Here is a 16,354-nt window from a genome sequence, read left to right on the forward strand (position 1 = left end):
CATTTAATCAAAATTCTATTTCATTCTTTATACACAAATGGGTTTCTGCATTTCCTTTCTGCATATTCCCCACTCTATATAAGTTTATGTCCTGGCAGAGATAAGAGTGAGCCAGTGGCCTCTGGAAGATTCTGAGCTGGCAGAGCACCTAATGAAACAAATACCCTTTCTCACATATGTCATGTTTCCGGGAAATCCTGGCCTGTACTAATAGAACAGTCAATGATTATTTTCCAAAGGTTATTGGAAAAAGTGCTCTGAGTACAAAATCCTAGGTGCAAACTTTTTCTATAAATGTCCAGGGAGTAAATAGCTTATGTTTTGCAAACTAAATGCAACCACTCATCTCTGTCATAGTAGCTCCAAAACAGTTACAGACAATATGTAACTAAATGAGAAAGGCTGTGTTCCAATAACATCTTGTTTACAAAACACCTACCAGAGAACATTGTTTCTGCCTACTTGTCATCTTTCCACATAAGAAAGAAACTTCTCTGTCAGGCGTGGTGGCTCATGCCTATAATCCCAGCACTTTGGGAGGCTGAGGCAGGTGGATCGCCTGAGGTCAGGAGTTCGAGACTAGGCTGGCCAACATGGTGAAACCCCGTCTCTGCTAAAAATACAAAAAATTAGCCGGGCGTGATGGCACATGTCTGTAATCCCAGCTACTTGGGAGGCTGAGGCAGGAGAATTGCTTGAACCTGGGAGGCGGGGGTTGCAGTGAGCCAAGATCATGCCATTGCACCCCAGCCTGGGCAACAGAGCAAAACTCTGTCTCAAAAAAAAAAGAAAGAAAGAAACTTCTCTGCCACCATCCCTAGTTTTTACAATCTCTTTTTCTAATTCCCCCTCACTTTCCTCTCACCTCTATGTTAACTCTTGTTTTGTCCATTCTCTAGGTAAGATTCTCCGGGATATGGAAAGGGTCAACAACACACTGTTGACTGCGTTTATCCTGACAGGAATTCCTTATCCACTCAGGCTAAGGACACTCTTTTTTGTGTTCTTTTTGCTAATCTACATCCTGACTCAGCTGGGAAACCTGCTTATTTTCATCACTGTCTGGGCAGACCCGAGGCTCCATGCCCACCCCATGTACATCTTTCTCGGTGTTCTCTCAGTCATTGACATGGGCATCTCCTCCATCATCGTCCCTCGCCTCATGATGAACTTCACTTTAGGCGTCAAATCCATCCCATTTGGTGGCTGTGTTGCTCAACTCTATTTCTATCACTTCCTGGGCAGCACCCAGTGCTTCCTCTACACCCTGATGGCCTATGACAGGTACCTGGCCATATGTCAGCCCCTGCGCTACCCTGTGCTTATGACTGCTAAGCTGAGTGCCTTGCTTGTGGCTGGAGCCTGGGTGGCAGGATCCATCCATGGGGCTCTCCAGGCCATCCTAACCTTCCGCCTGCCCTACTGTGGGCCCAATCAGGTGGATTACTTCTTCTGTGACATCCCTGCAGTGTTGAGACTGGCCTGTGCTGACACAACAGTCAATGAGATGGTGACCTTTGTGGACATTGGGGTGGTGGTTGCCAGCTGCTTCTTCCTGATCCTCCTCTCCTACATACAGATCATTCAGGCCATCCTGAGAATCCATACAGCTGATGGGCGGCGCCGGGCTTTTTCAACCTGTGGAGCCCATGTAACTGTGGTCACCGTGTACTATGTGCCCTGTGCCTTCATCTACCTGAGGCCTGAAACCAACAGCCCCCTGGATGGGGCAGCTGCTCTGTTCCCCACGGCCATTACTCCTTTCCTCAATCCACTTATCTACACTCTGCGGAACCAAGAGGTGAAGCTGGCCCTGAAAACGATGCTCAGAAGCCCAAGAACTATGAGTGAGGTTTGAAAGTGTCTTTCTCCCACTAGGGAAGCTGTCACAATTAGAATTTATTATAATTGTTTAGGCTTCAGTAATTTTTTTTTTCTTCTTGCTTTTCCTCTTTTATATAGCCATATTGTATGATCAAACACAGTTTAAGGTAAAATACTAATTTTCTAACAGTTCCTTAGTATCCTCCCAAGATAACTCTCAGCCACTACAAGAGTACAGAATGACACCAAATTCTCACAAACTAAACCACATTAAACAATCCAGAAGAAAGAATGCAATAGTGTATTTTAAAAATGTCTCAGTAGAGTTCAATATGATATTTCCCAATATGATATCTGATGGTTAATACTGAGTGTCAACTTGATTGGATAGAAGGATACAAAGTATTGATCCTGGGTGTGCCTGTGAGGGTGTTGCCAAAAGAGATTAACATTTGAGGGCTGGGAAAGGCAGACCCACCCTTAATCTGCGTAGGCACAATCTAATCAGCTACCAGCAAGGCTGGAATATAAGCAGGCAGGGAAATGTGAAAAGAAAGACTGGCCTAGCCTCTCAGCCTACATCTTTTTCCCGCCCTGGGTGCATCCTACTCTCAAACATAAGACTCTAGGTTCTTCAGTTTTGGAACTTGGACTGGCTCTCCTTGCTCCTCAGACTGCAGATGGCCTATTGTGGGACCTTGCGATCATGTGAGTGAATACTTAATAAACTCCCCTTTATACATATATATATTTTATATATATATATATTCCATTAGTTCTGTCCCTCTAGAGAACCCTGACTAACACAGGGGTGAAAGATAAAAGACTATATATTGGATACAGCGTACACTGCTTGGGTTATGGGTGCACCAAAATCTCAGAAATCACCACTAAAGAACTTATCCATGTAACCAAAAACCACCTGTACCCCAAAAACTATTGAAATAAAATTTTCTTAAAAAGCAATGTTTTAAAAAATACTATTTCTGGGGCTGGGCATGGTGGCTCATGCCTGTAATCCCAGTACTTTGGGAGGCTGAGGCAGGCAGGTCACCTGAGGTCAGGAGTTTGAGACCAGCCTGGCCTACATGGCAAAACCCCGTCTCTACTAAAAATACAAAAATTAGCCAGGCGTGGTGGCATACGCCTGTACTCTCAGCTACTCAGGAGGCTGAGGCAAGAGAATCGCGTGAACCTGGGAGGCAGAGGTTGCAGTGAGCCAAGATATCGCTCCACTGCACTCCAGCCTGGGCGACAGAGTGACTCCATCTCAAAAAAAATTAAAATAAAAATAAAAAATACGTTTTCAAAGCCATAGCCACAAGAATCTCAGGAAAAGTTTTCCAAAAAGAGGGAAAAGCTAATGCAAGGCTCTAGGATGGAAAAGAAAAAAAAAATTGGCATGTTTGAAAGGAAAGCTAGTGTTGGTAAAAGGTAGTATATGGGGGAGGGTTACATGACCACACTACCCGTGAAGGGTAGATATTGTAAAGCCTCAGAAACTATGTAGGAAGTTTGGATTTAATCTAACATAATAGGTAATATGTTAGCGGCACAAATTTAGCGCCTTAAACAACATCCAGCCAGGCGCAGTGGCTCACACCTGTAATCACAGCACTTTGGGAGGCCAAGGCGGCTGGATCACCTGAGGTCGGAAGTTCGAGACCAGCCTAGCCAACATGGAGAAACCGCGTCTCTACCAAAAATACAAAATTAGCCAGGCATGGTGGCACACACCCGGGAGGCTAAGGCAGGAGAGAATAGCTTGAACCCGGGAGGTGGAGGCTGCAGTAAGCTGAGATTGCACCACTGCACTCCAGCCTGGGCGACAGAGTGAGACTCCGTCTCAAAAAAAAAAAAAAAAAAAAATCTAGTGTGGAGTTGGGAGAGATGAGACTAAACCTCATGTTCATATATTTGAATTGGATGCCAAAAAAAAAAAAATTCGACCCAGCATGGTGACTCACGCCTGTAATCCCAGCACTTTGGGAGGCTGAGGCAGGCGGTTTACCTGAGGTCAGGAATTCAAGACCAGCCTGGCCAACATGGTGAAACCCTGCCTCTACAACAATACAAAAATTAGCTGGGCATAATGCAGGTGCCTGTAATCCCCAGCTACTCGGGAGGCTGAGACAGAATTGCTTGAACCCAGAAGGTGGAGATTGTAGTGAGCTGAGATTGTGCCGCTGCACTCCAGCCTGGGTGACAGAGCAAGACTCCCTCACAAAAAATAAATAAATAAAATAAATAAAAATTCACCAACATAAAGATGATATTTAAATCTGTATATGTGAGAAGGAACAAGTACTAACTGCATCACAATTAAACAGTTTCCTAAGAGTGGCTCCTGAATGTTACTTCTTTGTATCTTATTTTTGTATCTGAATATTACTTCCTTGAATACTTATTGGCCTGTATTACAGGCTTTCACTTGTTAATTGAGTTCTCTCTTAGGTAATTTGGCATTTCTACCACCAGATGGAGATGTCCCACTGTCTTTCATTTACTCATTGTCCAACGAGAGGCTCTTAAAAGAATTTGGGGGTGGGGGAGGGGTCAGGTTATGTCCTTCTACTAGTTATACAAATAAGCACTTGCCTTCATGCCGAAAAGCGAAAAGAATTTGGAGGGGGAGGGTAAGAGGTCAGGCAGTGGCTGCCTCTTCCTCCCTATTTGTTTTCTTAGTCGTTTGGTTTCCATGGGAATCCATGTTTGAGCAGCAACTCTGAATCCATTTACTGCCCCTCCAGGCTTGGGGCTGAGCCCAGAGACAAGCTGTGAAGAACAGCAGATGGGTAGAAAGAGGGGGGGGATTTATTTGGTAAATTGGGATAGCAAAAGAGGCCAACAGGTGCCGGGGGAGGAGTAGTGAGGTGCAGTGCACGAATGCACGAAGGAATGTGAAAGGCAGACAATGTTTTTTAGTTCAAATAAAATTTGGGAACATTAAAATAGTTTCCAAAACCAGTCAGGGATACTCTGTTCTCTCCCCATAGATCAGCTTAGGACACACTCTGGGTCTTGTATATTACCAGGTCCTCCCTATCTCTTATCCAGAAAAAATCAACAGGTTTCAACCTGTAAAATCAACATGGCTCACACCTGTAATCCCGACATTTTGGGAGGACTAGGCAGGAGGATCACTTGAGCCTAGGAGTTTGAGACCAACCTGGGCAATAGAGGGAGATCCCATCTCCACACACACAAAAAAAAATTAATTAGCTGGGCATGATGGCTCACACCTATAGCCCCAATTACTCTGAAGGCTGTGGTGGGAAGACTGCCTTAGCCAGGAGTCCAATGCCACAGTAAGCCGTTATCTTTTTGCCAGCCTGGGCAACAGAGTAAGACCCTGTCTCAACAAAACAAAAACGTCAGCAGACAAGTGTCAGAACCTGCCCAAGGTTCTCCTCACATGTCCTCCTGTTTCAAAAGCCCTTTGGAGTAAGAGGAGAACTCCAAGGAAAGAACTCCACTACATTCGCCAGGCAAAGCATAGTGCCGCATACTGTAAGCTCTCAGTAAAATATTGGTTGAATGAATGAATGAATGAGCAATAAGAATCAGATGGCCTTGACTAGCCTTACTTAGTTCCAGCTTGAGATAACAAACTCAGCACAAAGAAAAATAATCTATTCTGTCATCAAAATCATGAGAATGTGAATGTTTTCATTCACAGATTGAGTCATTCAAAGAATGATGAGGGTGTTTTGTTGTTGTTGTTTTGCTTAAATCAGATGTTTTTCATACTTGCATTACTAATACCCCAGTTTCTAAGAGTATTTGCATTTCAGTTTGTGACAATATTCGGGTATCCATTCACAGATAGCAGTTGATCTACATATGAACAGCTTTCTACCTTGAGATGGAATCAAGTCTTCCCTCTAATTCCTTACCCACCAGCCCCACTCTTCCTCTTCACTTTCTGACCCGCTACCCTGTTTAATTATCATTCTGCAGTTATCTTATTTATTTGCTTACATTTTTGTTGCTTGTCACTTCTATGAATGATAGATGACAACTTCTTTCTTTCTTCCTCACTAAGTTTTCTGTAAGTTTTATCGTCTAAATGTTCATCTTACATCTTACTTTTTTTTTTTTTCTTTTTGAGGCAAAGTCTCGCTCTCTCGCATGGCTGGAGTGCAGTGGCCCCATCTTGGCTCACCTCAACCTCCGCCTCCCAGGTTCAAGTGATTCTCCTGCCTCAGCCTCCTGAATAGCTGGGATTACAGGTGTGCACCACCACAACCAGCTAATTTTTGTATTTTTAGTAGAGGCGGATTTCCACCATGTTGGCCAGGGTGGTCTCGATCTCCTGACCTTGTGATCCACCCCTCTCGGCCTTCCAAAGTGCTGGGATTACAGGCGTGAGCCACCGTGACGGGCCCTTACATTCTTTTGAAATCCGCAATTTAAGTGACTTCTTCATGACTCTAATCTGCTCACCCTCCAGCCCTCCAATTGGAAATGGCCTTTCCTTCCTCTGAACTTGTACAAAATTGATCTGCATTGCTTATAGCACTCACCTCTTATTCTCTATGCAGAACGGTATAATAATATTAACTATCAAATGTTGTGAACTTGGTGGCTGGGCACAGTGGCTCATGCCTGTAATCCTAGCACTTTGGGAGGCCAAGGCAGGCGGATTACCTGAGGTCACGAGTTCAAGACCAGCCTGGATTAGCCAGGCATGGTGGGGGTTGCCTGTAATCCCAGCTACTCAGGAGGCTGAGGCAGGAGAATCACTTGAACCTGGGAGGCGAAGGTTGCAGTGAGCTGAGATCCTGCTGTTGCACTCCAGCTTGGGGGACAAGAGCAAGACCCTGTCTCAAAAAAAACAAAAAAAAAATGTAGTGAACTTGGGAGGTTGGCCAGACACTGGACTGAATGCCTTAACCAAGTTTTGCTAAATCCACCACAATCCTATGAAGTAGGTGCTATTACCCTAATTGTGTATATGAAGAAACTGAGGCACAAATAAAATGCCCAAGGTCATGCAGTTGCTATGTGATGAAGGTAATTTAAACTCAAAAAGTTACACAGCAGAATCTGCATTGTCTTTAGAGCATAAACTTTGTTGTAAAATTAATGTGTTAGAGCCTTGGTTCCATAAGTCAAGGGTGCATGATCTTCAGCAAGTTGTTAGCCTCTTTAAGCCTCAAATTCCTAACTGATAAAATGAGAATAATAATATAACTAAGATTACTGTAAAAGAAAGTATTACTAAAGAGCCTCAGGTTGGACTTGTCAAAAAAAAAAAGCAATCCATAAACAGTGGCTCTTAGCATTACCTGCTTACCTATTTTATCTCCTATACCAAATTAATGCTCCTTCAAGAATGGTCTGCTTTCATTCTCTGCCTTTATGACACCCAGCACAGTGCTTTCTATTTAGTAACTAACCATAGATATTTGTTTAATAGAGGAATGGATGGCTGGGTGGATGGATGGATACTTTACTGATGATGGACAGGATTCCTCCCCATCTGGATAATCTCTGGAACATTTTTTCCCAAGTCCATTTCCTCTTCAGTCAGACACTCTTCATCTTATTTATTTATTTATTTATTTATTATTTTATTTTATTTTATTTTATTTTATTTTATTTTTTGAGACAGAGTTTCACTCTTGTTGCCCAGGCTGGAGTGGAATGGCGCAGTCTCAGCTCATCACAACCTCTGCCTCTTGGATTCAAGTGATTCTCCTGCCTCAGCCTCCCAAGTAGCTGGGATTACAGGTGTGCACCACTATGCCTGGCTAATTTTGTATTTTTAGTAGAGAAGGGGTTTCTCTATGTTGCTCAGGCCGGTCTTGAACTCCCAACCTCAGGTGATCTGCTCGCCTCAGCCTCCTAAAGTGCTGGAATTACAGGTGTGATCCACCACACCCGGACTCACTCTTCATCTCTTGCCTGGATTTCTGGTATCTCTTCTGTCCATTCAGTCTCTTTCCAATTTTAAATCATTTTCCACACTTTGAATGATTGACCTTCTAAAGTATAGCTCTACGCCAGGCCCAGCGGCTCACGCCTGTAATCCCAGCACTTTGGGAGGCCCAGGCTGGTGGATCATTTGAAGCCAGGAGTTCAAGACCAGCCTGGCCAACATGGTGAAACCCCGTCTTTACTAAAAATATAAAAAATTAGCCAGGCATGATGGCAGGCACCTGTAATCCCTGCTACTCAGAAGGCTGAGGCAGGAGAATCACTTGAACCCGGGAGACAGAGGTTGCAGTGAGCGGAGACGGCACCACTGAGCTCCAGCCTGGGTAGTGGAATGAGACATGGTCTCAAAAAATAAATAAATAAATAAATAAAATTATTAAAATCATCATAAGGCCGGGCGCGGTGGCTCAAGCCTGTAATCCCAGCACTTTGGGAGGCCGAGACGGGCGGATCACGAGGTCAGGAGATTGAGACCAACCTGCCTAACCCGGTGAAACCCCGTCTCTACTAAAAAATACAAAAAACTAGCCGGGCGAGGTGGCGGGTGCCTGTAGTCCCAGCTACTCGGGAGGCTGAGACAGGAGAATGGCGTGAACCCAGGAAGCGGAGCTTGCAGTGAGCTGAGATCCGGCCACTGCACTCCAGCCTGGGCGACAGAGCGAGACTCCATCTCAAAAAATAAATAAATAAATAAAATCATCATAATAAAATACAGCTCTATTCTTTGTTTCAAAATTTTCAAGGCCTGGCGCGGTGGCTCACGCCTGTAATCCCAGCACTTTGGGAGGCCAAGGCGGGGGGATCACGAGGTCAGGAGATCGAGACCATCCTGGCAAACATGGTGAAACCCGTCTCTACTAAAAATACAAAAAAAAAGTAGCCGGGCGAGGTGGCGGGCGCCTGTAGTCCCAGCTACTCGGGAGCCTGAGGCAGGAGAATGGCGTGAACCCGGGAGGCAGCGGAGCTTGCAGTGAGCCGAGATCGCGCCACTGCACTCCAGCCTGGGCGACAGAGCGAGACTGCGTCTCAAAAGAAAAAAAAAAAAAAACTTTCAATGTCTTCTCATTATATTCAAATTTGTTAATATAGCATAAATGGTCTTTTACACTTGCCCCAAACTTCTTTTCAAATTTGTTTTCCCTATACATTTCTACTCTTTTCTTTTCTTCTTCTTTTTTTTTTTTTTTTTTTTTTTTTTTTGAGACAGAGTCTTGCTCTATCTCCCAGGCTAACATGCAGTGGCCTGATCATAGCTCACTGCAGCCTCAACTACTTGGGCTCAAGGAATTCTCCCACCTCAGCCTCCCGAACAGCTGGGACTACAGGCATGTGCCACCACACCTGGCTAATTTTTGCATTTTTTGTAGAGACAGGGCCTTGCTGTGTTGCCCAGGCGAGTCTCAAACCTATAGGCTCAAGTGATCCTCCCGCCTCGGCCTCCCAAAGTGCTGGGATTACAGGCGTGAGTCACCGTGACTGGACTCCCCATTTCTTTATTCATCTAAACCATATGGCGCATAACATCCATCTTACATGTGACCTCCTCTCTGAAAATCTCTTCAGTTCACTCAGGGAGTGTTATTCAAGTCTCCCTTCTTCCCAGGGAACTTTAGGACAGTTTCTCATATTGTATCATTTTTATCTGTTCAAAATTGCCCCTCTTCCCAGGGAGAAGCAAGGCCCGTGTCTTATTTGCCTTTGTAACCCCAACATCCAGTTCTCTCATCTCTCTCTTAATGTGAGCATGAATGTGATTCTGTGTTGAGAAATGTCTACTCATTTATTCTAACTTTCCCCCTAAATGCAGGCCTGGTAAGTGAAATCTCAAATGCATTTGCCAAATGTTTGTTGAAAATGTAACAAATTGGAAGACCTACCTCGGAGCTTACGTCCCAAAAGAAGGAAAGGATTTCTATGGCCTGGGCTAAATCCTGAGGTGATTCTGCCATCTGGAGATACAGAATCATGAACGTTTAAGCTGCTTTGGTTTTTGATTGGACTTACTTCTGGAGGTCACAGAGGTTAGCAGGCCTGAGGTTTGTTGATGGACTTTCATATTTTAATTTAATTTAATACAAGTTAATTTGAATATGCAAATTAAACTATAATTGGGATCCCCAACAACAATGTAAAGAATGCAATGGAATCCCACTCTGGCATTTCATGCAGTGAGCCCAGGTTGAGTCTCTCTGCCCTCTTGTACCTCTCTATATAAGCATGAGTGTGACTATATTGAGAAGTGCATAGTTTTATTCTACCTACCTTATAAATAAATGCAGGCCACCTACTTCCTCCAATATTCAACCAAATAAATGACAAGAACTTGTTATAATACCAGAGCAAAAGCAGTCTCTGGGACATTCCTTCCTCAGAAATTTTTCAACTTTGACTCTAGGCTTTGTCTTAAGCAATGCTTTAGAAATGACCATCGGGGCCATGTGAGGTGGCTCACCCCTGTAATCGCACTTTGGGAGGCCGAGGTGGGCAGACCACTTAAGTCTAGGAGTGCAAAAACAGCCTGGCCAATATGGCAAAACCTTGTCCCTACAAAAAATACAAAAATTAGCTGGGCATGGTGGCGCCGAGGTTGAGAGGCTGAGGTGGGAGGATCACTTGAGGCCAGGAGGCAGAGATTGTACCACTGCACTCCAGCCTGGGCAACAGAGTGAAACCCTGTCTCAAAAAAAAAGAAAGAAGGCAAGGCAGGGCAAGGCAGGGCAAGGCAGGGCAGGGCAAGGCAGGGCAAGGCAGGGCAAAGCAAGGCAAGGCAAGGCAAGGCAGAACCATCATTGATTTATTATTGTAGGACCCTATGTAGAAATTGTTGCAATAGACGCATCTTGCTGATTGATATAGATGTTCACATATACAAGCACAAAGTGTTAAAGCTGCGTAAGAAAATCATTGGGTCTAATTCCATCAATGCAGATTGAAGTCTGAGAGGTAAACACCTGGGAAAATTCCTAAGGGGATTGTGCAGCAGTATGATAACTGCTCGCTGCAGCCTCAATCTGCCAGGCTCAAGTGATCCTCCTGTCTCAGCCTCCCAAGTACCTGCAACTACAGGTTGCCACCACGCCTGGATAATTTTTTTTTTTTTTTTTTTTTTGAGGCGGAGTCTTGCTCTGTCACCCAGGCTGGAGTGCAGTGGCCGGATCTCAGCTCACTGCAAGCTCCGCCTCCCAGGTTCACGCCATTCTCCTGCCTCAGCCTCCCGAGTAGCTGGGACTACAGGCACCCGACACCACACCCGACTAATTTTTTTTTTTTTTTTTTTTTTTTTTTTGAGACGGAGTCTCGCTCTGCCGCCCAGGCTGGAGTGCAGTGGCCGGATCTCAGCTCACTGCAAGCTCCGCCTCCCGGGTTCACGCCATTCTCCTGCCTCAGCCTCCCGAGTAGTTGGGACTACAGGCGCCCGCCACCGCGCCCGGCTAGTTTTTTTTTTTGTATTTTTTAGTAGAGATGGGGTTTCACCGTGTTAGCCAGGATGGTCTCGATCTCCTGACCTCGTGATCCGCCCGTCTCGGCCTTCCAAAGTGCTGGGATTACAGGCATGAGCCACCGCGCCTGGCCTTTTTTTTTTTTTTGAGGAATCTCATTCTATTGCCCAGGCTGGAGTGCGGTGGCACGATCTTGGCTCACTGCAACCTCCACCTCCTGGGTTCAAGCGATTCTCCTGCCTCAGCCTCCTGAGCTGCTAGGATTACAGGTGTGCACCCTGACGCCAGGCTAATTTTTGTATTTTTACTAGAGATAGGGTTTCACTATGTTACCCAGGGTGGTCTTAAACGCTTGGCCTCAAGTGATCTGCCGACTTTGTCCTCCCATAGTACTGGGATTACAGGCGTGAGCCACCATGCCTGGCTTTTTTTTTTTTTTTTTTTGAGTAGAGATGAGGTCTCACTATGTTGCTCAGGCTAGTCTCATACTATGAGTTCAAGCAATCCTCCTGCCTTGGCCTCTCAAAGTGCTAGGATTACAGGCATGAGCCACCATGCCTGGCCCCAAGGGGATTTAACTGGGAATAGAAAGAATTTGACTAGAACCGAAGTTCGATGATTTTTCCACTAAAAATGAAAATGTATGTCATATGAGTTCTATTTGTCAAGTAGACTTTCAATATAAATTCTAGGAGGTTGGAAAGGATATGAAGTCATATTCACATGCATCATGCTCAGCTGGCATACAGTGGATGCCCAGTAGGTATTTTTTGTAGAGATGGGGTCTTGCTATTTTGCCCAGCCTGGTCTTGAATTTCAGGACTCATGCAATCCTCCCACCTCAGCCTCCCAGTGTGCTAGGATTATAGGTGTGAGCAACTGTGCCCAGCCTAGTGGGTATTCTTTCTTTTTTTTCTTGAGGCAGAGGTCACTCTTGTTGCCCAGACTGGAGTGGAATGGCGTGATCTCGGCTCACCACAACCTCTGCCTCTTGGGTTCAAGCGATTCTAGTTTAGTTCATTTGGATGATAACAGCATCGATTAATATTATTATTTGTCATTATTATTATTATTTTTGAGATGGAGATTCACTCTTATTGCCTCAGCCTTCTGAGTAGCTGGGATTACAGGTGCGCGCCACCACACCCAGCTAATTTTTGTATTTTTAGTAGAGACGGGGTTTCACCATGTTGGTCAGGCTGGTCTCCAACTCCTGACCTCATAATGCACCCACCTCGGCTTCTCAAAGTGCTGGGATTACAGGTGTGAGCCACTGCATCCGACCCCTAGGTTTGTTTCAAGAATCTCATGAGGTCAGGTGCAGTGTCTCACGCCTGTAACCCCAGCACTTTGGGAGGCCAATGTGCAGGAATCGTTTGAGCGCAGGAGTTCGAGACAAGCCTGGCCAACATGGTGAAACCCTGTCTCTACTAAAAATACAAAAATTAGTTGGGCGTGGTGACAGGCACTTGTAATCAGATTACAAATGGTGTGTATGGAAGGATAGTAGATGTTTGGAGGGTAGAGACGGAGGTAGGTAATGGAAAGAATAATTTATCTTGACCGGGCGCGGTGGCTCATGCCTGTAATCCCAGCACTTTGGGAGGTCGAGGTGGGTTGATCATGAGGTCAGGAGATCGAAACCATCTTGGCTAACATGGTGAAACCCCATCTCTACTAAAAAAAATAATAATAATAATACAAAAAATTAGCCAGGCATGGTGGCGGGCACCTGTAGTCCCAGCTACTCGGGAGGCTGAGGCAGGAGAATGGCATGAACCCAGGAGGTGGAGCTTGCAGTGAGCCCAGATTACACCACTGCACTCCAGCCCGGGAGAAAGAGTGAGACCATCTCAAAAAGAAAAAAGAAAAAGAAAAAGAATAATTTATCTTGAGTAACAGGCCTATTTCTCCAAGGTCTCTCTCCTTCCCCTCCCTTTTCTTCAAGACTTCCATCCAATTTTTTGGAAACACACACACACACATCCTGGTAATATTTAACCCTTGACCAAAAGATGGGAACAGAGATCATTGAATCAAATAAGGAAACTATAGTCCTAAATCTCATAGACATACAATGTGGTCATTAAGTCCTTCCCTTACAATCCCCACTTTCTTCTACCAAACCCAGTGATCCTCAACTTCGAGTCTAACTCCCCCACGTCCCAGCCACCCTGTTCATAGTCACTATCAGGTACTCTTTCCCATCTGCTTCCAAAAAAACCTTCTGCTATCAACTGTCACTACCTCCAGCAATTTCTACATATCATCGGCTGCCTTCCTGGCTTGCGTGTTGGGATCCCTTAAAAATCATCACAGGCTGGGTGCGGTGGCTCATGCCTGTGATTCCAGCACTTTGGGAGGCCGAGGTGGGTGCATCACGATATCAGGAGATCAAGACCATCCTGGCTAACACGGTGAAAACCCATCTCTACTAAAAACATAAAAAAGTAGCCAGATGTGGTGGCGTGCACCTGTAATCTCAGCTACTCAGGAAGCTGAGGCAGGAGAATTGCTTGAACCTGGGAGGTGGAGGTTGCAGTGAGCCGGGTCCACGTCACTGCACTCCAGCTTGGGCAACAGAGAGAGACTCCGTCTTAAAAAAAAAAAAAAGAAAGAAAGAAAGCATCACACGGCCTGGCGCTGTGGCTCTCACCTCTAATCCCAGCACTTTGGGAGGCTGAGGCAGGTGGGGGAGTTCAAGACCAACCTGACCAACATGGAGAAAATAAAAATTTAAATTAAAAAATAAAAATACCAAATTAGCTGGGTGTGGTGGTGCATGCCTGTAATCCAAACTACTCGGGAGGCTGAGGCAGGAGAAGCGCTTGAACCCAGAAGGTGGAGGTTGTGGTGAGCTGAGGTCGTGCCACCGCACTCCACCCTGGGTGACAGATGAAGACTGAGTCTCAAAAGAAGACAAACAAACAAAAAAACAAACCTAGAGCTGGGCGCAGTGGTTCACACCTGTAATCCTAGCACTCTGGGAGGCCAAGGCAGGTGGATCACCTGAGGTCAGGGGTTCGAGACTAGCCTGGCTAACATGGTGAAACCCCGTCTCTACTAAAAATACAAAAATTAGCTAGGTGTGGTGCTGGGTGTGGTGGCTCACGCATGTAATCCCAGCACTTTGGGAGGCCAAGGCAGGTGGATCACGAGGTCAGGAGATGGAGACCATCCTGGCTAACATGGTGAAACCCCGTCTCTACTAAAAAAATACAAAAAACTAGCCAGGCAAGGTGGCGGGTGCCTGTAGTCCCAGCTACTCGGGAGGCTGAGGCAGGACAATGGCATGAACCTGAGGCAGAGATTGCAATGAGCTGAGATCGTGCCACTGCACTCCAGCCTGGGTGACAGAGCGAGACTCCATCTCAAAAAAAATAAAAATAAAAAATAAAAATTAGCTAGGCGTGGTGAGGGGTGCCTTTTATTCCAGCTGCCCAGGAGGCTGAGGCAGGAGAATCATTTGAACCCAGGAGGCTGAGGTTGCAGGGAACAAAAAAAAAAGGCCGGGTGTGGTGGCTCAAACCTATAATCCCAGCACTTTGGGAGGCCAAGGCAGGCAAATCACGAGGTCAGGAGTTCAAGACCAGCCTGGCCAACATGGTGAAACCCCATCTCTACTAAAAATACAAAAAATTAACTGGGCGTGGTGGCAGACACCTGTAATCCCATCTACTCGGGAGGCTGAGGCAGAGAATCGCTTGAACCTGGGAGGCAGAGGTTGCAGTGAGCCCAGATTGCACCACTGCACTCCAGCCTGGGCAACAGAGTGAGACTCTGTCAAAAACAAACAAACAAACAAAAAAAGCCAGATGTCTCAGTTTCATATAAAGGGGTATTAAAATGATGATTACTGCCAGGCGTGGTGGCTCACACCTGTAATCGCAACACTTTGGGAGGCCGAGCAGGTGGATCAAGAGGTCAGGAGTTCAAGAGCAGCCTGGCCAAGGCAGTGAAACTCTGTCTCTACTAAAAATACAAAAATTAGCCAGGCACGGTGCCAGGGCCTGTAATCCCTGCTACTCAGTAGGCCGAGGCAGGAGAATTGCTTGAACCTGGGCAGCAGAGGTTGCAGTGACCTGAGATTATACCACTGCACTCCAGCCTGGGTGATAGCTGGAGTGAGACTCCATCTCAAAAATAAATAAATAAATAAATAAATAAATAAATAAATAAATAAATAAATGAAATAGTGCTTACTGATATGGTTTAGCTCTGTGTCATCCAAATCTCATCTTGTAGCTCCCATAATTCCCATATGTTGTGGGAGGGACCTGATGCATTGAGAAAAGACTAATACAGTAAATTGGTACTGGGAGTAGGGTGCTGCTGAAAAGATACCCAAAAATGTGGAAGCAACTTTGGAACTGGGTAACAGGCAGAGGTTGGAACAGTTTGGAGGGCTCAGAAGAAGACAGGAAAATGTGGAAAGTTTGGAACTCCCTAGAGACTTGTTGAATGGCTTTGACCAAAATGCTGCTAAGGATATGGACAATGAAATCCAGGCTGAGGTAGTCTCAGATGGAGATGAAAAACTTGCTTGGAACTGGAGTTAAGGTGACTTTTGTTATGTTTTAGCAAAGACACTGGTGGCATTTTGCCTCTACCCTAGAGGTTTGTGAAACTTTGACCTTGAGAGAGATGATTTATGGTATCTGGTGGAAGAAATTTCTAAGCAACAAAGCATTCAAGAGGTGACTTGAGTGCTGTTAAAGGCATTCTGTGGCTGGACATGGTGGCTCACGCCTGTAATTCCAGCACTTTGGGAGGCCGAGTCAGGTGGATCACCTGAGGTCGGGAATTTGAGACCAGCCTGACTAACAGTGAAAGCCCGTCTCTACTAAAAATACAAAATTAACCAGGTGTGATGGCATGTGCCCGTAATCCCAGCTACTTGGGAGGCTGAGGCAGGAGAACCACTTGAACCCGGGAGGCGAAGGGTGCAGTGAGTCGAGACCACACCGTTGCACTCCAGCCTGGGTGACAAGAGTGAAACTCCATCTCAAAAAAAATAAAATAAAATAAAAAGGCATTCTGTTTCAAAAGGGACACAGCATAAAAATTGGCATAATTTGCAGCCTGACAATGCAATAGTAAAGAAAATCCCATTTTCTGAGGAGAAATTCAAGCCAACTATAGAAATT

General features: G+C 45.4%; 2 protein-coding genes across 2 annotated transcripts in view; both read left to right on the top strand.

The window, feature by feature from the left end:
* The first annotated feature begins 916 nt into the window (after positions 1-916).
* LOC105496589 (olfactory receptor family 10 subfamily G member 3) lies at positions 917-9,790 on the top strand. Its single transcript, XM_011767149.2, has 2 exons — positions 917-1,847; positions 9,575-9,790. Exons 1-2 carry the CDS (start codon positions 917-919, stop codon positions 9,625-9,627), a joined length of 984 nt encoding a protein of 327 aa, XP_011765451.2. The 3' UTR covers positions 9,628-9,790.
* Positions 1,743-16,354, top strand: part of LOC105496588 (spalt like transcription factor 2) — a 42,598-nt gene continuing 27,986 nt past the window's right edge. Inside the window, exon 1 of the mRNA XM_071100477.1 lies at positions 1,743-1,852. The gene's annotated coding sequence lies outside the window, so the exon portion shown is untranslated. The remainder of the gene's footprint in view (positions 1,853-16,354) is intronic.

Source organism: Macaca nemestrina, chromosome 7, assembly GCF_043159975.1.
Source record: "Macaca nemestrina isolate mMacNem1 chromosome 7, mMacNem.hap1, whole genome shotgun sequence".
NCBI lineage: Eukaryota > Metazoa > Chordata > Mammalia > Primates > Cercopithecidae > Macaca > Macaca nemestrina.

Coding starts and splice junctions, on each gene's coding strand:
- LOC105496589 (XM_011767149.2), top strand. CDS start 917: ATGGAAAGGGTCAACAACACACTGTTGACTGCGTTTATCCTGACAGGA. Junction 1,848..9,574: donor CAGAAGCCCAAGAACTATGA/GTGAGGTTTGAA, acceptor CCCTAAATGCAG/GCCTGGTAAGTGAAATCTCA.